The sequence below is a fragment of the Colletotrichum jinshuiense genome, chromosome 11 (genome assembly GCF_051148585.1).
Source record: "Colletotrichum jinshuiense chromosome 11, complete sequence".
NCBI classification, from domain to species: Eukaryota; Fungi; Ascomycota; class Sordariomycetes; order Glomerellales; family Glomerellaceae; genus Colletotrichum; species Colletotrichum jinshuiense.
In genome coordinates, this window is record NC_139304.1 from 646781 (window position 1) to 670883 (window position 24103).

A 24103-nucleotide genomic window follows, 5' to 3' on the forward strand; every position below is an offset into this window, starting at 1 on the left:
GGCGGTTACGAAAGTAGACTCGAATCAGTATTCGCCAACAACAGGAAGACCGTCGCTTAAGCGCGCCATAGCGGAGTCATACTCTGAGGCTTTGGAGACAAGAATCGACCCAGACACGGAAGTGACCATCACGACTGGAGCCAATGAAGGTAGTATTCGAGACCATGTCGACAACAAGCAGTTGTCGGAAGTACTGAGACTAGCCGCTAATCTTTTCGCTAGGCATGTTATGTGCCTTCCTCGCCTTCGTGGACGAGGGCGACGAAGTCATCGTATTCGAGCCGTTCTTTGACCAGTACATCAGCAACATCGAAATGGCGGGTGGAAAGGTGCGATATGTCCCTCTCAACCCTCCCAAGAGTGGAAACTATGCCAGGTCTTCGTCAGCCGACTGGGTTGTGGACATGGGGAAGCTGCGAGACACAATCAGTCCACGGACTCGGATGATCGTCATCAACACTCCCCACAATCCGGTGGGCAAAGTGTTCTCTCGCGGTGAACTCGAGGAAATCAGTCAGCTCTGCGTTGAGAATAACATCATCATACTGTCCGACGAGGTGTACGATAGTCTTCACTACGTCCCTGTTACACGCGTCGCCACTCTTTCGCAGCAAGTTCGCGATTTGACACTCACTGTTGGCTCAGCTGGAAAAAGCTTCTACGCGACTGGTTGGAGGATCGGTTTCCTCATCGGGCCTCAGCACCTCATCAAACACGTGAGCGCCGCACACACTAGAGTATGTTACTCGAGCCCAAGCCCGTTGCAGGAGGCTTGCGCTACCGGCTATGCGCTGGCGGGAGTGAACGGATTTTGGCAGGAGTCGCGTAGTAGCATGCAAGGCAAGATCAAGCGGTTCGTCGAGGTTTGCCACGAGCTTGGGTTGCCATATTCCGATCCGGAGGGCGGCTACTTTGTCTTGGTCAACTTTTCAAAGGTCAAGATCCCCGACTCGTATGAATTCCCGGCACATGTCGCCTCCCGTCCTCGAGACTTCAAGTTGAGTTGGTTTCTTATTATGGAACTGGGAATCGCGGCTATACCCCCTACTGAGTTCTATCTTCCGGATAATTCGTCTCTGGCAGAGAACTATCTGAGATTTGCGATTTGTAAGGAGGACTCAGTGTTGGAAGATGCAAAAGAGCGTCTCCGTGGTCTGAAGAAATATATTGATCCGTAGACGCACCTGCGTGAGGTAGCATCGGGCTGCTCATAGTATAACATCTTACTATATTTACTGCATCAAATTGCAGGAGAATTAAGATTTCAAAGAAGCTACAGTCGCTGTTTTCGCTAGACGCACCATTCCTGCTTTTAACTCGAGTCTCATAAATCGTAAAATGCTTCTGCCTCGACTTAGGCTTTTGTGGTTGGATCCAGTTCAATGGTTCTGCTGCATAGGCGGTTACTCTTGGCCATTTTCGCAGAGTACTAGGTGTCTTTCTGTCAGTCATCAATTGTTCTTAAAAGTCTCTGTCTGAAATATTGTCCTTGTTATCGCCACCGTTATCACAATTGTTGCTATTCCTATTGTCGTGTTCGTTGTCGTTATTGTTATTGCCGTCCCTGCTATCATCGTCATCGCTGTCATAAGCTTCCACGACTTCAGAGACCTTGCTGGAGGACCTTTGCCCACCGCTCATACTAACCTGGCGGCCCGTCACTTGTTCGATGACTATGTCTTGCCATGTGACGGGCGACGGAAACTAAGAGCTGCGATCACGAACGCGGAATAGAAATAACTAAAGAGAGCCCGTTCCGAATCACTGTTACTATCTATGCGCCATGACTAAGCCACGGCTCTTGGTGGGGATCCTTGCGGCGAACGCCTCAATTCGGCTGGTTGTATTGTCTCTCGCGTAGCTATCTGCACACAGCCTGTCACGTCCCTGTTGTGCGCCTCTAGAGTATTTTATTTTCTTCTCCTTCTTTCAACTCAACTCTACCCCGCCCAATCCCCTCCTTCCCTCCACCTATCTTAGCTGTCTCCCCGTCTTGTCTCCGCCACCCACCTAAACCACACCACCACTGAGTCGTACTTCACCCCGAAAGGGCAATAGCGAGGGGCACCAGAGCCGAAGAACACTCTGAGTTTCAAGTGGAAGCCCCACAGTCCTCGCTGTACTGAACAAAGGGGCTTTTTGGTGTTTGTATCCGTCCATCGTAGTTTTGGTGTTGCAGCGGTCTGCTCGGGCCACCATCGCTGCTTCTGCTGCTGCTGCAGCCGCCGCCATCTCCAACACGTGAGAAAGACTCGTGGTTGGATGGCCAAGGTTGCCATTGGTGTTGCATCGTGGGCTTTCAGTGCTATGAAACAGGGGTACTGGAGCAGAGGCAAGGTAGTCACGCAGCTGCCATGCGATGCATGTCAGAAGTCGATAAGCGGCGCTGGTGTGTGGCTTTGGCTGGACGGTCGGTGGGTGAGATTGTAGCAATGAGCAGAATATCAATCGTGTGGGATTGCAGATAGTGTCAAGCAGAGCGTGGCATGTCTGATACAGTGCTTCTGCGGGAGAAGGTTTCAGAGAGACCCTCATCGGAGATCCTGATCGAGAAAAGGAGTGACTGGTGAAGGCTGGGCTGCAAAACCGCCCGAATTCTCGGCTATAGGCTCTCAAGGCCCAACCATGGGCTGCTTGGTTCGCCACATCCCACATCAGGCGCCTGAGAGGACAAATGATGTTGTCGTCTATGACTTCTGTTGCTAGGTGTCAAGAAACCCCAGGAGCGCTTCGGGGCAACTCCTTTGTTGTTGTTTTTGTCCTTTGCTCGCAAGCCACAATGCTCAGGCTCGTCTTGATTTGGACTACCTATGAGGTAGAAGCTGGGAGGCTCGAGGACACGGTCGAGGCTTCATAGGCGCCGGAGGGACGAGCGCTAGAGATGGAGAAGACGGAGTACGACGTGGGTGTGCTCGATTGGGAAGGACTTGTCGCGATAGCTTGCAGGCTGCCACGAAAGCAAATTCTGAATCGCGCACAAAGCTGCTGTAGTTAGCATTCGGCGGGTAAATATTCAAGAGATGAGGCCAACCTGGGGTTTGAAGACCTCCTGGTTTAGACTCAAAAGGTCTTGCCACTCAGTATCTTCTCAAACGTAATGCGCTGTCTGCCACAGCCACGGTGTGTGATCCCGAATCATGATGAACACCGTTGGAGGGCAGGTTTGAAAAGATGTTGGGGGACTGGCTGCGTGGGCGAAGTGATCGGGGCAGACAGAAATGCTTTGGGATTTTGGTAAGCACACACAATCCTCGCCAAAAGTAGACATTTGAGACGTACTCGTAAGAAGCTCCAAGATGCAGGTGGCATCGCCAAGGGTATGTTGTACAGAGGCCTTGAGACGGCCACAAAGCAGCGCAGTATTTGAGTGTGAGAGTGTGTGTAGGAGACAGAGAGGATGTGGGAGAGGATGAGAACGTTTGTGTGAGAGATTGTGTATGAGAGAGTGTGTGACAATGAGATAAAGTGGGGGAAAAACGGACAGGTGGAAAATAAAAGATTTATTGTCGAAGATGAAGCAGAAGAGGGCTCTTCTCAAAATATATCGGTTGGAGGTGGGGCCTTTGGATTCACCGAGATGGGCAGGCGGGGCTTAAGCGAGCGAGCGAGAGAGGGTGAGTCCAGGAAGGACCACCCGAGGCAAGAGAGAGGCAGGCGCGTGGTAAACCGCCGTGCAGTCGAGCGATTTCTGGCACGAGTGGGAGTGACGCGCCTGAGAGGTGGGCCTAGTCGTGTGGCATCTGAGGTTATTTTTTTAATTTTTTTTATTGGGCAAGTGGTACACCGCGCTCTTCTCTCACCTGGACTGTATTCCCACGGTGGGCTAAGGCAAGAGTAGGAAGATCGGGAAGGCAGGGAGGGGAGGTGCAGGGCGACTTGATTTGGGTCTACAGCACCTCGCCTCGGGATCATTATGGTGAGGACTCTCCTACAACCGAGAGGACATTGTGGGGACCAATATCTTTTCATGATTAGATATTATAAGTAGTCGCAAGGATTTTGTGACGCCGACTAACTATGCGATACGAAACCGCTGGTAGCCTGATCTTAGGCATGCAGAGATAAGTCAAGGATACTAGAAGTCAAAGTAAAACGATGCGCTAAGAGCCAAAACAAGTAAATCATTGTTGTATCTCGACCTGCGTGAGCCGTTATTTGTACCTTTGCCCAGTAAAATCTCAGTGTGTCATAATTCCGGACCTACAAGATCACGGAAAGATTTGCGGGAAGGAAGGGACCTTATAAATGCCCCCGAATTCCGCTGCTGTAGCCATTAATCCCCTAGGCATCATCAACCGAGCTCAAAGAGCTCAAAAAGCTCACAACCAAGAGGAGATTCATAACTGTCATTTACCCTTTAGACAATGCATTGGTACAAGGGAAGGGAAGGCGATCAGTGAACATCCAGCTCGCATCTCGCTCGCCCTGCGATGCCATCCTCTACGTATAAAACAAAAAATTATTCTCATTCCACGATTGGTGTGCATGATGTCCTCCTGCATCTGGGTTTTGTTCTCCGACCAGACTTATAGCTATACTTGCACGGGGATGCCGCCCGCTTTATAGTAGCAGACTCGGAGTGCCCACTCACTTCGAGCCTTGTTAAACAACTTTATCGAGTCGGCATAGTACATACGACCATACCCACTGGAGAACTCGGGATCCCGTCCGCTCTCCCATAGATAAGCCAGTGAGGGCCGGATTAGTAGTTGGGTCGGTGACGACCAGCGAACACCTGGTGCCGTATGTTTTTGCTCGTTGCTATGGTTTTGGGCACAGCAATGGCTTGTGAGAGACACAGTTTAAGACAACGGGGGCTTGGTAGTTGTATTCTGTCATTTCGTAAATGGAAGCCCCGAGCACGTCGCTTTGGTGGTCAGGAGGGTTTGGCCAGTATCGATCGGAGCACGTGAGACTGCTTGGAATTTTGGCAAGCTGTGCTACTTGCTGTTGCATCAAGGTCTTGATTGGAAATAATAATATATTTTGGTGAGGTGTTCAGCTTTTACTGGCAAGAGACGCAGGGGAGCGGTGAGAGCAAGGACAACGAAATGCGGCGCTGGGCGCGGGTAAAAATGGGAGAACGAGGGTGGGTAGATATAGCAAGTGGGCTATCAGTAGCAGACCGTTGTTTCAGGGTGAGAATCTTTTTTTATTCTTGTTGGAGGCAGCCCAAGACAAGCTTGCGGTCTGCAGGCTCTTTGAGTTGGTAAGGAGATGTGTTATCAATCTTTGATAGGTCTGAATTGGAAGCATAACTGATCAAGAAAGAACGGCCACAGTTAGTTCCGCTGATAAACCTAGTTGCTAACTTAGGGATGAGAGTACAACGTAACAATACTAGAAAGCCACAGTTACTCTCCTCTTGAAGATGAGCCAGGGTCGTAGGAACGAGGTTTAATAAGCAAAAGTGGTTAGACATTCTGGAGAGGATGGCGCTGGGCACAGTGGAATTTGTACAGGCTCAGGCGCTAGGACCGACAACCTGCGCCGGCCGCTACAACTTCTTTGGCAACGGCCAATTATTCAAGTAATCGACTTGGTCATGACTTTGAATTTCGGCATCTACTGCCTTCTCCTTTCTACTCTCGCCACTGTGTGCAGCGATCACTTTGGCCAGTCAGAGGTTATAAGCTCTCTCCACTACATCGCTGTCCCCGCAGGCACTAACTACTATTGCTGCCAAGACGGGAGATCGTTTCATGGACCGGGGCTTCACAAAATAAAAGGCCACGGCCCTAAATGGCAATCCCACCCCAGATATCCACGTCCCGTGTCTCATCCCGGGAACCATTATGATCCCCATCGGCCTCTTTTGCCATGGTTGGGCGGCCGAGGCGGGCATGCACTGGGCCATGGTAGATGTTGGCGTGGCAGTCTTCGTGTGCGGTACTTATTTGCTAGGCTAGGCCATGCTCGGTTACCTACTCGATGAGTTCGCCCACGCTGCAACGGCAAATACAGCAAGCCGCATGCTCTCATACGTTCTTGGCTTTGTCTTCTCAATATTTGTGTCAAATGTTTGGCTGGCTTCGGTATGGCTTCTGTTGTGGTAATCTGCGAAAAAGTCCACAGGCTGCAATCATCCTTGCTAGAGCGGGTGCACATCAGTCGTTGCGAATCGCGACAGCTGTAGTAGTTTGCTAGGTAAAGGAAGTATTCTACATGGTCGTCCTCTTGCCAATATTCACGATGCCGATATTCCGGCTTCCCTTAACAAACCAAGCTTCCAAGACATTATAGACCAACCTAGAATTTAGACGCCAGTTCGTTCCGGACGGGTATGTGTCAGCGACATGCACTCTCGGCCCCAGGCGTGGGGCCTGTAAAACAGACGAACCTCCACAAAAGGCCTAGCTAGCATTTTTTATACGCATCAATAGTGGAGGCCAAGCAGTAGGCTTACTCATATCCACAAAGCCAAGAATGATACTAGCATTAAGCGGCCCTAGAAAGGAGGCAATGTAACAAATGAGAATGCCTACATAATCTATTATTTATAGGCTTAGAATATGGGGGCTCAAGACTTGCAGCGCGGAATTTTGGCGGTGTCTAGACAACCTCATTTTCAGTCCGTTTTGCTTGCTGCATTAGTGTACAAGATATCTAAAAGCACTACAAAGCAGCCCTCGTGAGATTCAACACGAACAAGTGTAGTTTGCAACTTTTCAACCACAAGTATTTTTTTGTATCGTTTGGAGAAATTTTATCCTCACTCTTGGGTATATTTCCCTTCTGGTGCCTAGATCCGGAAATCTGTAATCACCCGCATCATATGAAGTCAATGTTCGGTGATAATGCCATGCTTCATTGTTCCTATTATTAACTGAAATACCCTTGTTGTCGCCAAGATGAAAACTGTAGTCACCTGCGCCAAATTAATACAATGGTATGTTGCATTGCAATGTCTTCACAAACAAGACGCAGGGGCAAGGCTACATGCAGCGTGTATTGTCTTGGCTATTCTGAACTCTGCCAGGGACTACAGGAACTGTTCAGGTTCGGGTGAAAAAGCAATAGCTTCTTATCTATAAAAGCGCTAGAGCCCGTTCTCAGTCAGGCTTCTACCATTTCCTCATCAGCTCATAGTCTCCAAAATCAAGACATCACAAACTGACTTCAGCGGCTTGCTTCACGCTACCTACCAAGTACTTGTGATCGGGAGCTCCAAATCACATTTTCCCCTTCAAAGACTCAACGATTCAAAATGCACAAGCTCAGCGCTTTCATCGTGGCAATCGCCTACCTTGCTGCCACGGGCATCGCTCTGCCGGCTGGAGAGGAGACTCTTCCTGTCGTGGAAAGCAGCATCGACACCAGCGACTACAACGTCCTCCCCGAGTACACTGATGACGGCCTGAAGATCGTCGACCTACGACACGAGGAGCATCGCCTCGACAAGCGTGCAGCCTGCACCGGCACCAAAGGCCTCGCCAACGGACAATGCGTCACCTTCTATGCTCAAACCTCGTCCGCCTGCCACAGTGCATACGAGATCGGCAGCTACAAGCCCACCTGCGCGGGCAACTGCTACGTCTACGAGAACTTCTACGCCATTTTCGCCAATGGCGATGGCACCTACGGCACCAACTGCCAGGTCTTCAGCGATACTGGGTGCAAGAACTACATGACCGAGACCGGCAATCAGATTCTAGGAAGTGGCAGCTGCAAAGCCACGGGGGCGGATAGGCCTTGGAAGAGTATGAAGTGCTTTTACCGCTGCTAGATGTCGGCATCTTTTGTACTCTATGGTTGGTAGCTTACGGACGGGATGGCATCGCTGGGACGTTTAAAGACCTAGAGAGGCTACTGGTCGTCGATAGCATCACCTGTAGATTAACTAGTATTGCAGATCGCACGGATACAACCAACGGACAACCAACGGGGGGGGGGGGGTTATAGAGATAGACACGAACAACGCCTCTAGGAGAATATAGTATACAAACAGACAAGCAGCTCAACTTGGCTATCTTTATTACAAGACACTAGTAAGACCCTAGCCGCCATTGCAGGCGGTATTCTAGCAGAATACTAGGGTTAAGGTGCGGGGTCGCCTACAAGAAAAAAAGGTGTGGTCTATATATTGTTGTAGAGTTACTTTTACTTAATACCAGCTTAAAAAACAAACAATAAATAAAAATAACCCGACCTATATATATAAACAAGGACGACGTCCCGGCGGCTAGCCAGGATGCTGCTGTCGCCGGCCGACTACTACCACAATAGAGCGGGAAGACGTCTTTCGCCAGGATTAAGGGCCACCTGAGTATAAATAAAAAGAAGCAGATAAGGAAACAGAAGCTAAAGACTCCCCCCGACATGTCTACGCCTAAAGGACTAAATACTACTAGGGAGGTTAAGAGGATTATAGCTACTGTTACAGGAATATAAGTTGGAGATATCATCTTAAAACCTAACTAGCTAATATTAGTATTAACTCCTTAATAGGTATAAAGCTGTATTACAAGATTAACCTTATCTTTAAGGTTGCTATAGACTAAGTAGACCTGCTTTAAGCTACTAGCGTCAGCCAGCTTGTTAACTTTATTTCTTACTTAATATAAGGAACTAGCTAAATAGAGGAGGAGGATAGTAATAGGAATTAATTATTATTTAATTAAGATAACTAGTTTAATATAAACTAAAATGACGCCTCTACTACTTCTATAACTCCTCTTAATATAGGTAGTAGTACCCCTTTAGAGATAAGTAAGATAGCTTTTTAGTAAGTTAATACTAGCTACAACTTAACTAGTTATAATTCTTAAATATTTTAATAAGGTTAAATTATAAATAGATAAACAACTTATAGACCTTTATTTTAATAATATTAACTATATTATTATTATAGCTATAAGCTAACTAACTACTACTTTTATTATTAAGGCGTTTAAATAGCTTAGCTGTTCTCTTTATACTATTTCTATAGAGGCTAATATTAAGCGTATACTATATCTCCCTTAATATAAGTAGTTAATAAGATAAATATATAGCTTCCTTAAGATAAATATATAGTTAGTAGATATAAATACTACTAGTAGGCAGCTAATAAGGACTATAGTAGTAATACCTTTCTATTTAAGTAAAGCCATCCTAAAAGATATTTTAAAGAAACACTTAAACTAGGCGGTAGCTTTAAGGCTTATATACTATACTAGAAAGTCTTTAGCTTAAGTATTATTAAGCAAGATAAATAAAATCTATATTTTCTTTAGCTCCCCTAAAGGTTAAAAGCTTATTATAGGATTATATTAAGACTACCTATTTAATATTATACTTATAGGTTAAATATAAGACCTTATATATTAACTCTTAAAGTGTATTTAAGGCGATAGGCCCTTAAGGATTCTAGAGGTAGGCGCTAGTACTAGAGGTATAACTATAGTACTAACTTTATTTCTTACTTCTCTTAATATTCCTATTAAATACACCTTTAAGGACCTTTTACCTTAAATAATAGCTGCTATACGTTGTAAATTTAGTAATTAATATCTCTAAATAAGGTTTATAGTCTATAATATTAAGAAGCTGTTAGTAAAAAACCTATAGGGCTAGTATATTATTATTAATAATAATACTATTTATACTATATACAACCTTATTGTTTTAGCTACTAATATACACTAGGCTTTACAACCTAATAGATTCTTTATACTACTTATATAGATAAAGTATATACCCTTTTCTAAACTAATCTTTAGCCTACTTAAAGGCTAGTAGCTTTTTAATAATAGTTAGATATATACTATTATCTCTTTTAAGTATTAGAAACGTAACTTATAGGCTTTTAGGTTTAGTTACGTTAACTAAACTAATAGATATCTCCTTAAAAATAATATCTAGCATGTTATTATAACGCTAGCTAGTAGTCTAACCTGTAAACAACTACTTATACTAGCTTACTTACTATAAAAGCATTAAGATGCTATAATAAAACTTATAATATAAGATGTTACAACTTAAGAGGCTAAAGTAGAGAGATATATATTTAATTATATAATAGGATAGAAATTAAGATTACTATTATTTATTAGTTCTAATATAAAGCAACAGCAGCTAAAAGTAAATATTAATAATATAGTTATTACTATTATAGGTGCTACTAAAAGTCTTAGTTTATATTTAGTAGCTGCTTTTATAGAAAACCCTAACGTTAAGATAGTTATCTATATTAATAGGCCTAGCAGCTTAGGTACTAATATATACTAGAAGGATACCTTATTAAAATATAGCATCTTACTTTCTCTTAACGGCTACTTTAAGCTAAACGTCTTTAAGATAGATACCTTATATCTTTTTCTAGAACTAGAATAATCTAACTACAACTAGCTAATACGCTATATTACTTATATTATATATAACGTATAGCCTATAAGTAGTATATATCCTATTACTACGTTTAAATTATAGTTTTAAGTAATATATAACCTTTTAGACCTAATATATAATATAGCTGTTAGTAGTAATAACTATAATAACTAATATACTATTATTAGCTTTTAGCTAGTTATATCTATTAGTATAGTTACTAAGGTAGATATACTATAAATACTAAAGGGTTAAGTTCTTATAGCATCTATCTTACTAATAGGATACTATAAGGGTAAATAGGTCTATAAGTATATACTAGACTAAATACTATACTAGTATTTTACCTTTTTTAAGCCTATAGTTATTTATTCTAGATAAATTACTAGTTCTACTAAAAGCAGCTTCTAGAACCCTATTAAATACTTTACCTTTATTATTAAATTAGCTTAATTACTTAATATTTAGCTAGACTTAAATAGTAGAATATAGTAGGTACTTATTAATAAGTCTACAGCTATAATAGTAGAGTTGCTATATATTAGTAGTAAGACTACTACTTTAATACCTTATTTTCCTATCTACTATATAAACAACCCTATTAGCTAATTATAAAAAGATATATTACTAGTACTTACTAATATATTTAGTATACTACTAGAGGGTATTATACCGTTTTATAACTAGCTTTAATAAGTTTCTTGCTTGCTACTATTAGAAAAAGAAAACCTAACAGCTTAAATTATTAACTTTTTAGACTACAACTTTAAGTATATATTATATAGTAGGCTTATTTTTAATACTATTAAGGTATAAAAGCATTTTAAAACTATAGCTAGATTAAGGCCTATTAGTTTTAAGGTGGGAAGGGGTTATATTAAAGTATAAAAGGATATTAGGTTTCTAGCTGTTTAAAGCTCTTTAGACCTTAATTAACCTAAAGTAGGGTGTAATTAGAAATATATATAACTTTTAGATTACTAGTTAAAGAATACAACTTAAATAAGATAAAAACTTTAAAACTAAATATATACTATACTAAGCCTTTTTAAGATAGATTTTCTAAATCCTAAGTTTATTAAAACGGGATAATATAGTCTATAAGATTATAAAGATAAAGGGATATAGAGACCTACTAGGTTTTTTAATTTTTAAATCTATTTATATATAATAGATAGAGATAGCCTAGCTAGTAGTAGTAGATATTATTATCTATAGGAGGTAACTTTAATTCTATAGTATCTTTTAAATAGCTTAATCTTATATATTATAGTATATAGGGTGTAGTTAAGTATAGTTAAGATACAGCTATATATAGTAATAATAGCAACCTCTACCTGCTTGCTGCTAATAAAGGAGAGAAAAGACTACCTACTATTACAACTATTATTCTAAGTATAAAAACTACTATACAGCCTGCTTCTAACTACTTAGCTGCTTTAATTTTTACTTTATATAAAGTTCTAGTAATTACTCTAGATATAGAAGCTAATCTCCAGCCCTTACATCCCCTATTTACCCTTATTATCTATAATATAATATATACCGCCCGCCCTACTATTATTACCTAGCTTATATACACCCTATTTAACCCTACTATTAGTTATTATATAGTATAAAATTAGTAACTAAAACGGATTAAGGTTATTATATTACCCTTACTGTTATCCTTTTCTAATAATAAGAGATTTATATCTGCTACTATAAGAAGGTCTAAAGTCGCCTAATAATTACTAGTAAGGCTAAAGCGGCGTCTTAGTTTCTATTTAAACGTATTATAGACTATATATTTATATAATTAATCTATAGGGAGATATTAATTAGGTTGATTTCTAGAAAACCTATATATTTCTATCTCTAACTCTGCCTTTATGTATCATCCTCATCTTGTTGTATAAGAATTATATCTTAGAAAACGTCTCTCTATAAAGAGGTATCTATAACGTTAGGAAACAGCTGTTAGGTGAGAACGTAGATAGCGTAGATAAATAATATAACTCTATAGTCTACTCCGTTAAGCTGCTAAACGACATACTAAGCTAGTAGACGCTATAACGATAACTTATTGCTACTATAAAGTCTGTTAATAAAGCTTTTAGTAACATCTATTTTTTCCTTTAGGTATTTTACGTTTAGTAAAGAGTTATAAATATTAAAACGCTTTATACTCTTATTAAGAACTATAAGAACCTAATAATTAAACTAGTAAAGATAAACTAGTAGAAGTATAACTACAGCGTTAGTTAACTTGTTTAGTATAATTAAAGAAATAAAGCCTTATAGAACGATAAGGCTGTAGGCGGCTTAAACTAAGTTCGGGAATACGTCGATAAGTAGCTTAAAGCAGCTATTTACAGCCTTATTGTTTAGAATTTTACTAGCAGCTAATATAGAAATACTAGATTATATTTTAATAGTATTAGAGGTTGAAATAGTTATATTAGTTAACCTATTTTTATTATTACTATTTAGACTTTTACCTATATAGGTTGCTTTAGTGTTTAACTCTAAGCTATAGGTAGACGTTACAACTTATAGCCTTTAAGTGTTTATACTCCTTTTATTTATAACCTTAAGACTTATAGCTTTTTTAGGTTTTAGTATTAAGACACCTATAACAACCTTAAGCTTTATTATAAAGTTATTAGTAAAAAAGTAGAAACTAAAGTTTAAAAACTTATCACCTTATTTTAGACTACTATCTTTATTATATTTAAAGCTAATATAGGTATTACTAATACTATAGAAGCTATTATAGTTACTATAGGATTTAAAAGAGTTAGGTTATTCTATAAGTAACGTCTTTAAGTCTATTATAGTAGCCTTTTTTATCTTAAAAACATATTTTACACCCTATTTTGTTTTTAGTCTCTTTCTTTTATAAGGAACCTTTTTATATATAAATAAGTTATCTATCTTAATATCCGTTTTAATAGTAGAAGAGATATATTATTAACTAGTTGTATTATTTTTATACTTTTTAAGATGATATTAAAGTCGTTATAATTATATCTTAGATTAAGATAGCTAAATACCTATTCCCTCTAACTGTTTTTAGGAGGAGTATTACCTAATATTAGGGCTTTAAATAAATTATTAATATCTTAAGACTAAAAGAGTTGCTTACTATTATAATTAGATAGCCCTTTAGTAGGTTGATAGGTTTTAGTTAGGTTACTAAGTTTAAGTAAGCCCTTTTAGGATTTACTAGTAGTAACTAGAGGGGTTAAAAGTAAGACTTTAGGAAGAGGCTGTAAAAAAGGCTGATTTTTCTACTTAAGTTTAGTATGTCGTCACCATCCTTATTAGTTAAGGTGTTATTCTTATTAAGTATATATAAAACTCTATTAACGTTAGTAGGAGCCTATATATAGGTTATAGATACCCTCTAGCCTACCTCGCTATTAATATAGTAGTCTCTTGTTGCTTCTAATATATCTATAGCAGTAGGCTAGTTATAGAGGCCAACTAGCTTTTATATCTACTTAAAGAAGTAGTAGTTAGTAACCCTAGAGAACTTGTCAGTTAGGACCTAAGTCTGCTGTTCCTAGTAACGTTAATAAATTATTATATATCCTATTAAGTGCTAACTAACCTTATTTTTACTAAAGGCAGGGTAGAGCTAATAAGGGCGTATAGAACTATTAAGTTAACTAATAGATCTCTAGTACCTATATTACCTATAGACTCTAGGTGTACTAGAGGTACCAGCAATCTCTATTAATATAAAAAGCTACATTATAATCTAAGCAGCCCTTTTGTATCTTCTGCCGCTATAGCTCTATAAGGTTATTTCTAGATATCTCACCTAACGCCTTACGTAATCGTACTACCCTTAGATTACTATAATAGGAGCAAGGCAAACAGACCTTTCTTAATCCCTTCTAATAGTGTTGCTAAGGAATAGAATCATCCCTTTTATCTATAGCCCGTTATAGCTGTAAAATCTTCTAACTTTTTACTACCCGTCTAAACTATTAAATAAGTACAGCTGCAAGCAGCTTCCGCTACTTATACTAGGTTTTTACCTTCTTCTATATAGGGTTGCCCTAAAGCTGTAGTAGGAAGCTATTTATAACTACTACTTCTAGTAGGAAATTCCAGGTAATTGCCTGCCAACCTCCTTAACGAATAAGGCGGCTGTATTAATAATAGGACCTCATCTAGTCCCTTATATTAACACTATTTATTCTATAGTTATATACATTAATTGCTTTAGGTATTAGAAGGTTCTTCTAGATGTCTAGACTAAAGACCTATCAGGCAGCCCGCTTTACAGTAGAGTCCCCAGCTAGCTGGCGGCAGGCGTATACAACCTCTTTACTACTCTAGAAGACAGTTATAAGGAAGAGTATAAAAGCGTTATCCTTTTATATAAATTAGTTAACCTATAGTATAGTTAGTAGGTAGGTAAGTAGGTAAGTAGGTAAGTAGGTAAGTAGGTAAGTAGGTAAGTAGGTAAGTAGGTAGAGGTGTAATACCTACCCGTCTGATGTAGGGATATAGTGTATCTCGCCCTATAGAATTCCCCGTCCTTTAGTCTCTTTCTTAACAACTAAGATCTCATCTATACTACTATCCTTCTGGTAGGTTCTAAAAGCTCCAACCTGCTGTATACGTAAGGCCTAAAATAGTCGTATAGAAGCAAACAGGTTGTCTAGAAAGATGTAGTAGATTACAGCTAGTAATAAGGTAATAAGTATAGTAACCACCCGTTGTGTTGGTATTAATACAGCTAGCTAGGCTGGCTGGGCTGGCTGTACTAGCTGTACTAGCTATACCTATACAACCAACCTGTATAGACCCTTTCTATATACATGCTACAACCACTATAGATAGTAGCCTGCTTAGGCTAGCATCTAGATCTTATACCTAGTTGGAATAGGCTTTATTAGAATCGTTATTATCTTAAGAGATCAGCCTGTAAATCGGACTATAGCTTTGTTAACTATAAGGTTAGACCTAGGTATATAGAAGGAATCTCTAGTCTCTTAGATGTAGGCAGACTACTTATTAACCTTCTAGTATACATCTAGCATTAGGTCTTAGGCCTAGCCCTATCTCTATCCTTATTTTAACCTACTTAACTATATAGTTAACTATATAGTTAACTGTATAGTTAACTATCTAGTTGACTATCTAGTTGACTACCTAGTTGACTGCCTACTAGACTACTTAGTAGTTGACTACCTAGTAGTTAACTACCTAGTAGTTAACTGGCTGGGTTGGAATTTAGTAGTATTAAATATCTACAGCTGCTGGAATAGTAGCTGGAAACGATTTCTAGATATAAGCTGGGTGAATAAATAAATAAGGTCTTCTTTCTGTAGCTGCTAAGATAACTAGTAGCCTGCTATAGTAGATTCACTATAGATCCCTATATAAAGTAGGATTCCTATAAAGAGGTAGATTTCCTCTATAGTAGTATCCCTCTACTTATTTCCTCTTGCCTCTTTAGGCAGTAGGCCCTCTTTAGATAAAGGCGCTGTATTCGTCTACTTAACCCACCGTTTAACAAGGCTGTATAGGATGTACTGTAGGAAAAGGTCAAGCTGGCTTGCTGGCAGCTGCTGTATCTGTTAAGCCTAGGCTGGTACATTGAAAGGTATAAAAGAGCCTGGAGGTCTACAGTCAACAGTAGGAGGTTTATAGGGCCGGACTGTTGCAGCGTTACAACGTTCCGGCGTACAGTCAGCAGTACAAGCAGCAGAAAGGTCTTCTAGAAGGACCTCTACTACTATACAGCTGCGTATAGAGGTAACAGAAGCATTAGAATCATCAGAATCACTAGAAGACATCGCAGCATTAGTTAAGATGGTGGATTTAGTGGTGATGCCAGGTAAAAGAGCATAGGGGTAAATGACGGTATCGTCATGTATCCCTTTGAATGCGGGGTAATAATGGGGATAAAGTGGAGATTATCGGTCTTGGCAAAAATGAGGTCAGTTGGCACTTAATGGGATAGGCTGGCAGCCAAGCGAGAATATTGTTCCTGTAGTGGTTCTCCTGGTGCTAGGTATAAATGCTGTTAAAGTCGTTAAGTACTTTCTCTAGGCTAGAGAGACGGTTTTTGAATTTGTGGTATAACTTGGCGATTAAGCTGTCGAGGCTCGCTTGGGCAAGGCCGGGTGGAGGGGGTTTCGGCGCTGCCTCGTTCTCCGGCTGGGGGCGTGACGTAGAGTCTTGCGGATGTTGGCAAATTTGTCGAGGCTGGAACCATCTTTGAAACTGGGAAAACGGGAAGTTAGCGAGCCTCGTCCCACTTAGTGTAGTAATGCCGCGTAGCAGAGCAGAGGGTAGAGAGGAGAGGAACGGGCGGGGCGGCTTGAACCTCATTTGTAAAGGCTGGCGAACCTGATTATTAGGGAGGTTTGCCACGTCCAGGACCATGTCCGAGGTGTACAGACACAAATCGAGGTCGGCGTCAAAGGGAGTCCAGTCCATCGCTTTAGACACTGTGCCGTCGTACGTGACCTAGACGCCAACGTAACACTGGTTGAGGTGGTGCATGATGGCCTCCAAGTTGGACGGCGCGGTGGGATTGTGAATCTTGACAGCAATGACGGTGCAGACCTGGCTGAGGCCGTACGTGCCTTTAAGGAAGCCCTTACACCTTATTTGCAGTCTAGATAGTTTGATCGGGTGGGTATCCCATTGAGTGCCAGTAGGCCCCATTTTTGCCAAGACCGATAATACCCACTTTATCCCCATTATTACCCCGCATTCAAAGGGATACATAACGATACCGTCATTTACCCCTATGCTCTTTTACCTGGCATCACCACTAAACCTACCATCTCAACCAATGCTGCGATGTCTTCTAGTGATTCTGATGATTCTGATGCTTCTGTTACCTCTGTACGCAGCTGTATAGTAGTAGAGGTCCTTCCAGAAGACCTTTCTGCTGCCTGTACTGCTGACTGTACGCCGGAACGTTGTGACGCTGCAACAGTCCGGCCCTACGAACCTCCTACTGTTGACTGTGGACCTCCAGGCTCTTTCACACCTTTTAATGTACCAGCCCGGCCGCAACAGATACAGCAGCTTCCAGCAAGCAAGCTTAACCTATTCCTACAGTACGTCCCATACAGCCTTGTTGAGCGGTAGGCCTAATGGACGAATGCAGCACCTTTATTAAAGGAGGGCCTATTATCTAAGGAGGCAAGATGAAATAGTTGGAGGGAGACGTCTGTAGAGGAAATCTACCTCTTTATAGGAATCCTACTTTATATAGGGATCTATAGTGAATCTACTGTAGCAGGCTACTAGTCATCTCAACAGCTACAGAAAGAAGACCCTATCTATCTATTTACCCGGGCTATGCCTAGGAATCGTTTCCAGCTACTATTCCGGCGGCTGCGGATATTCAACACTACTGAGTTCCAACCCAGCCAGTCAACCACTAGGCAGTCAACCACTAGGCAGTCTAGTAGGCAGTCAACTACACAGTCAACCACACAGTCAACTACGCAGTCAACTACGCAGTCAACTACACAGTCAACTACACAGTCAAGTAGGCGAGGACGAAGACAGAGACAGGGCCAGGCCCAAGACCCAATGCCAGATGTATACCGGAAGGTTAACGAGTGGTCTGCCTACATCCAAGAGACTAGAGATTCCTTCTATATACCTAGGTCTGACCTTACAGTTGACGAAGCTATGGTTCGATTTACCGGCCGATCTCTTGAGACAACAACGATTCCAACAAAGCCTATTCCAACTGGGTATAAGATCTAGATGCTGGCCCAAGCAGGCTACTGTCTACGGTGGTTGTGGCACGTATATGGAAAGGGCTTATACGGGTTGGTTGCCCAGGCACAGCCAGCACAGCCAGCACAGCCAGCACAGCCAGCCCAGCTAGCTGTATTAACACCAACACAGCAGGTAGTTACTACACTTATTGCCTTATTACCAGCTGCAATCTACCACATCTTTCTAGACAACCTGTTTGCTTCTATACGACTATTTCGGGCCTTACGTATACAGCAGGTTGGAGCTTCTGGGACCTGCCGGAAGGATAGTGGTATAGATGAGATCCTAGTTGCTGAGAAAGAGACTAAAGGGCGGGGAATTCCATGGGGCGAGATACACTATATCCCTACATCAGACGGGCAGGTATTACACCTCTACCTACTTACCTACTTACCTACTTACCTACTTACCTACTTACCTACTTACCTACTTACCTACTTACCTACCTACCTACCTACCTACCTACCTACCTACCTACTAACTATACTATAGGTTAACTAATTCACATGGAAGGATAACGCTCTTATGCTCTTCCTTACAACTGTCTTCCAGAGTGGTGAAGAGGTTGTATGCGCCCGCCGCCGGCCAGCTGGGGACTCTGCTGCAAAGCGGGCTGCCCGGCAGGTCTTTAGTCCAGACGTCCAGAAGGACCTTCTAATACCTAGAGCAATTGATGTATACAACTACAGAATGAACGGTGTTGATGTAGGGGACCAGATGAGGTCCTATTATTAATACGGCCGCCCTATTCGTCGAGGAGGTTGGCAGGCAATTGCCTGGAATTTCCTACTAGAGGTAGTAGTTGTGAATACCTTCTTGTTGCAGCTTTGGGGCAACCCTACGTGGAAGAAGGTGAAAACCCAGTATAAGTGGCGGCAGTTGCTTGCAGCTACACTTATTCAACAGTATCAGCAATCAGCAGATAGTAGGAATAGGATGCGGCCGCAGCGGGCTACAGATAAAAGGAATAGCTCTATTCCTTGGCAAGACCACCAGAAGGGATCTAGAAAGGTTAATTCACCTTGCGTCTATTGTAGTAATACAAGGGCAATAAGGTCACGTAAGGCGCTAGGCGAGATATCTGGGAATAACCTCACACAGCCGCTGCGGCGGAAGACGCGAAAGGGCTGCTTAGATTGTGATGTAGCTCTTTGTATCAACAGAGATTGCTGGTACCTCTGGCATACCCAAAATCTATAGGTAATAGAGGTATTAGATATCTATTGGTTAACTCACTGGCTGTCTACACCCTTATTGGCTCTACCCCGCCCTTGGCAAAAATGGGGCCTACTGGCACTCAATGGGATAGGCGACTTCAGCGTCGACAGGCGGATTTATTTCGAGACAGAGGCTAAACCAGGAAATGTCGGGATACCTGTTGCCTCTAATCTTATGTTTGTGCTGCTGCTGCCGCCCGGGCGTGAGAGTGATGTTGGGTGTTCCGAGGGTCTGGAAGCCCGGAAGAAAAGAGCAAGTGGCGGCAGTGATTCTGTAGGAGACCTGGGCAGCAAAGGCGGAGTGGATCCGCGACTTAGGCATTTTGAAGCTCAGCAGGCCATCGATAGGGTCGTATTCGATCTGGAGTTTGTTAAGGAGTGACTCGGGATCGGTGTCAGCATGGTACTCGGGTTCCGAGTTGAAGTTGGAGTCGGCGTCGCCGAGGTCGAGGTTGAGGCCAAAGCATGGCTCACTCTGCAAGCGCACAAGAAGAGATTGGTAGGAAGAGGGCTTTAAGTAGAGAAGGTTCTTGTTCTAGTCGTCGTCCTCGCCTGCGTCTCTTTGACCAGAGCCGCACACACAGGTTGAAGAGCCGTGTCGACCCTGAACAACACAACGCGCCAAGGCAAGGGCGATCTCAAAGCCAGCATCCTGTGCTTCATCTGGAGGCATGGTCCGTCTGCGTGCGTTTGCGTTTGCGTCTGCGTCTGGTGGATAACTGAGGTCGGGACCTAGAGACTGCAGGCTATAAGGTCAGGTAAGCACATGTCGAGATGGTCAATGAATGCGTGCAACTGAAAGAAATGGCCTTTGCTCGAACTCACAGAACAAGCAGTCTTACAAAGTGATATTCTTTTCTTTTAGTCCCCTCACTTACTGTCTGGTGAAGAGTGGGCGACAGTCTTTGTTGCTGGTGGAACCCTAAGATTGTGTTTTTGGCAGGTTTATTGCTGGTTTTCTTCCATGGTCGAATAAAGGACCTACCGGACTTTGTTCTGGAGAAGGAAGGAAGATGAAGACTTTGGATGGCGTGGTTGCCGGCCTGGTAGCAGGTGAAAGCAAGCACTTACCAAGGGGCCTAAACTAAGCTAATCTGAGCTTAGATAAGGCTGGCACCAGGAGACTGTGGGGGTGCTATGCATCAAATTCACTACCTACTAACCACCACGGTGAATGTACACCGCTTAACTCAGCTTCTTATGTGATGTAATTGGATTTTGGGGAGATGCATTGCTTATTGAGGTGCATGCACTTTATATCAGCAAGCTGATATTTGGAAAGGAATGAAAAGGATGGGCGGAACAGGAGAACAAAGTTACTTTTTGAGCTGGTTGCAAGGCGTTGCCTTCGAATTCAGTGCTCGCGCATGGAGCAACAAGCCATGCTAGAAAACAGTTTGCGAAGCTAGGAAATAGCTTGCCTGATAGCAAACGGGTTGCATGCTAGGAAGTAGCAGGTTGTTCAGAGGAAACAAGGAAAACGGGTGCCTGCAAAAAACCCGTTTTCCCGCCAACATGGCAAAGAAAGCTCGTTCCCCGGAAGAAAAAGGCCCTACCTCCGCACTAAGTGTTCTCCGCCGTGGAGACAGACACAACATGAAACTCGACGCAAACTTACCGCAAACTATCCCACGGTTTTCTTACCGAGTTAGCACGCATTAGCTACACATAAACTGCAACGACGACCACAGCCCCGACCCGGACTCGCCTGATGCCCCAGGAGGGGACTTCAAGCCGGTCCAACGACTCAAGCCACCTGAAGCGGCCCCACTGCATTGTAATAATTGTGGGCTAAAAGGCCCTGTGTGATAGCGGGACGCCACATCTTTAGCCCGTTTCCTTAAGGATGCATGCACACTAATCACCAGCTTTGGCCAGGCTGTCCCCTGATGCCATAGAACCCTGCTATGCCTTGATTACTATACATTCCGCTGTATTTGTAATGATTGTGGGTTAGAAGACCCTGTGTGATTGCCGGGCGCCACATCTTTAGCCCTTTCCCCTAATAATGTACAATAATCACCAGCATTAGCGAAGCTGTCTCTTGACACCAACGTCACAGTAACGCATCTTCTTGCAGTTACTAAGCAAGCAGTATTATAAAGCAAGTAGTATTACAAAGCAAGCAGTATTACAAAGCTAGTGCAGGAGCACTGGAGGCGCAGGTAAGCATGTATACGAATTGTTCCTAGCTACATCTTCAGATAGGTTAGTTATATAAAGGCTGTGCCGCCTCACGCATTGTAACGCCAGCAGTCTCTAACCACTTACATCAGTCTCTAACCACTTACACCAACATCTCAATGGCGACTCATCAAAACATAGCGGCATGGCTGCCGGGCGTAGGAAAACAGGTCGAAATTGGTCCTGCCAACATTCCAGACCCTGGCCCAGGGGAGCTGCTTATTGAGGTAAGGAAAGTGAATGAGGCAGCCGGTCTCTTTGTGCTTGCATTTACTTCTCAGCGCAGGGTCTTTGATAACTGATGTGGTGATTTTAGGTCCAAGTGGTTGCTGCGCAGCCAGCAGAATATAAGATCCAAGAGGGAACGCTCCCGTATAAGCTGAATTACCCCACTGTCATTGGATGTAAGTAATTCCAGCAAGGTGGCCTCCGCCACATGCTACAGGTGCAAAGCTAATTATGTAGTGTCTTTTTCTGGCACGATCGTCAAGGTCGGAACAGAGGTTAGCCGCTTCAAGTCGGGCGACCGCGTTGTCACCAACAGCTGTGGAAGTCTCCGCAATGATGCTCGATTTGGAGCTTACCAGAAGTACGCGCTCACCAAACAAGAGATGACAGCAAAGGTAAGTGGACGATTTCTACACCTTGTCTCATTGCAATGAGATTAACAGCTGAAACCAATTGTCTGTTAACATGTCCTTGTAGATTGGAATATCCTCTTTTGAGACTGCAGTTTCAGTGTCCAGCCTGTGCTACCCTGCCAGTGCACTCATCCTACACCTGCACCTTGACAAGCCATCTGACCATCCCAATCCCCAGAACAAGAACAAGAAGGTTCTCATCTGGGGTGCTTCTTCTTCTTTTGGTGCCTACGCTAGCCAGATGGCTGCACAAGCAGGCTACACTGTGGTTGGCGTTGCGTCTTCTCAGAATGCTCAACTTGTAAAGTCCTGCGGTTCTGCGCACTTTGTTGACAGGAAATCACCAACTGTGAAGCAAGAGCTTATAGACCTTGGACCTTTTGAAGCCGTCTTGGCGGCTGCTGACGCAGCCCCTGATCAGCATGTGTTGGGGGCTGTCTTGGCTGCGCATGGAGGGGGCACCTTTCTGTCAACTATGGGTTTGCGAGCGGGTGTAAAGTTGCCGCCAGGAGTGAATGGAACCTTTGCAGCCTTTATGGAGCCCTACCTTGACCCAAAGAAACGGGAGTTTACTGAGTGGGTGTGGTGGGAGTTCTTGGAAAGCGAGCTTGCATCTAGGCGGCTGCAGCATATACCAATTCAAATTCTAGGGGGCCTAGACAAGGTGCAAGAGGCATGGAATCTATTAAAGGAGGGAAAAGTAAGCGGTCAAAGACTTGCAATTACACCTAGCCTTTAGTTACTTTACATTACATTAGGGTTAAATACATTTTATTGACTTCTTAAATGCTTTTCTATAAATAACGTTAGGCACCTACTTCCCGGCACCCCCACATGCTGGCACCCTAATTTAACAGACGTTGCCACACAACCCATCAACTTCAATTATCTACCTATTCTACCCACCACCAACTATAATATAGTCGTCAGCTTCACTAGGGTAATCGGAGTCGCTAGATTCAGCTGCCGTATCTACAACTTCACTAGATTCTATTTAAGACCGTCGGATATCCTAGATGTTGGCGAACTTCATGTTGGGGTCTATTTTAACAGCCTTCTGTTTCCTCTACCTTAAACTGTCAACTTATGCTCATAGCAGCTTAATTTCCTGCTTAGCAGCAGCCAGTTGGTAGGCCTTCTCCTTAAATCCTTGATGATGAGACGGGAGCCGGCGCGCCCCGCCCCACCCGCGCGCCCGGCTCCACTTTTCCCGTCCCACGACCGTGAAGGGGGGCTGACGCGCGCCCGCGACGGCGACCGGTAAGGAGCAGTCCTTCACGGCCGTAAAAGCCATTAGTGCCCCATCTCTCCATCCCATAACTATAAAGCGTTAACCTCTCTATCTCTATCTTATAACTATAAAGGGTTAACCTATCTATCTCTATCTCTATCTACATCTTATAGCTGTAAAGCGTTAACCTCCCTATCTCCACCTTTATCTCTATCTTATAACCGTAAAGCGTCAACCTCTTTATCTCTATTTCCATCCTTATCCCTATCTTATAACTGTAAAGCGTTAACCTCTCTAACCCTATTACCATCCCCATCTTATAACTGTAAAGGGTTAACTTTAGCATCTCTACCCCTACATCCCTACCTCTATCCCTATCTCTATCCTCTATCTCTATCTCTATCTCTATCTCTATCTTTATTTCTATCTCCACCTTATAACTATAAAAGGTTAACCTCTACATCTTTATCTTTATCTTTATCTCTAATTTATAACTATCTAGATAAGGCGCCAACTAACTATAGTTAGTATAAAAGTAATAAGGGGGTAGTCTTATAATAAAAGGCGTTAAGCTTTAATCTATTTTAATCTATTAATCTATAGCTAACAGACGTTATACTATAAATAATATTAGAACGTTACTAACTGCTAGGCAGCTAAGCTACTTAATATCTATATCCTCCTATATATTATTCTAGTTGTCTTCTTTTTTAATCTAGATCTTATTATCTACTAGCAATAGGTTGGTAATATTAATACCTAGGTAGCCT

The 24103-nt window shown here is 42.7% G+C and overlaps 4 protein-coding genes across 4 annotated transcripts; 3 read left to right on the plus strand and 1 right to left on the minus strand.

The window, feature by feature from the left end:
* Nucleotides 1-224: 224 nt before the first annotated feature.
* Nucleotides 225-1178, plus strand: EsH8_XI_000116 (pyridoxal phosphate-dependent aminotransferase; the record flags this gene model as incomplete). The annotated part of the gene is made up of 1 exon (XM_083274024.1): nucleotides 225-1178. The coding sequence occupies one exon, from the start codon at nucleotides 225-227 to the stop codon at nucleotides 1176-1178; it is 954 nt and encodes a 317-aa protein (XP_083120360.1).
* A 6029-nt stretch (nucleotides 1179-7207) lies between these two features.
* EsH8_XI_000117 (uncharacterized protein) lies at nucleotides 7208-7726 on the plus strand (the record flags this gene model as incomplete). Its single annotated transcript, XM_083274025.1, has 1 exon — nucleotides 7208-7726. The coding sequence occupies one exon, from the start codon at nucleotides 7208-7210 to the stop codon at nucleotides 7724-7726; it is 519 nt and encodes a 172-aa protein (XP_083120361.1).
* An 11621-nt stretch (nucleotides 7727-19347) lies between these two features.
* Nucleotides 19348-19950, minus strand: EsH8_XI_000118 (uncharacterized protein; the record flags this gene model as incomplete). Its single annotated transcript, XM_083274026.1, has 2 exons — nucleotides 19348-19812; nucleotides 19858-19950. 2 exons carry the CDS (start codon nucleotides 19948-19950, stop codon nucleotides 19348-19350), a joined length of 558 nt encoding a protein of 185 aa, XP_083120362.1.
* A 1630-nt stretch (nucleotides 19951-21580) lies between these two features.
* EsH8_XI_000119 (zinc-binding alcohol dehydrogenase family protein) lies at nucleotides 21581-22841 on the plus strand (the record flags this gene model as incomplete). Its single annotated transcript, XM_083274027.1, has 4 exons — nucleotides 21581-21688; nucleotides 21778-21865; nucleotides 21927-22084; nucleotides 22167-22841. The coding sequence occupies 4 exons, from the start codon at nucleotides 21581-21583 to the stop codon at nucleotides 22839-22841; spliced, it is 1029 nt and encodes a 342-aa protein (XP_083120363.1).
* Between the last annotated feature and the right edge of the window lie 1262 nt (nucleotides 22842-24103).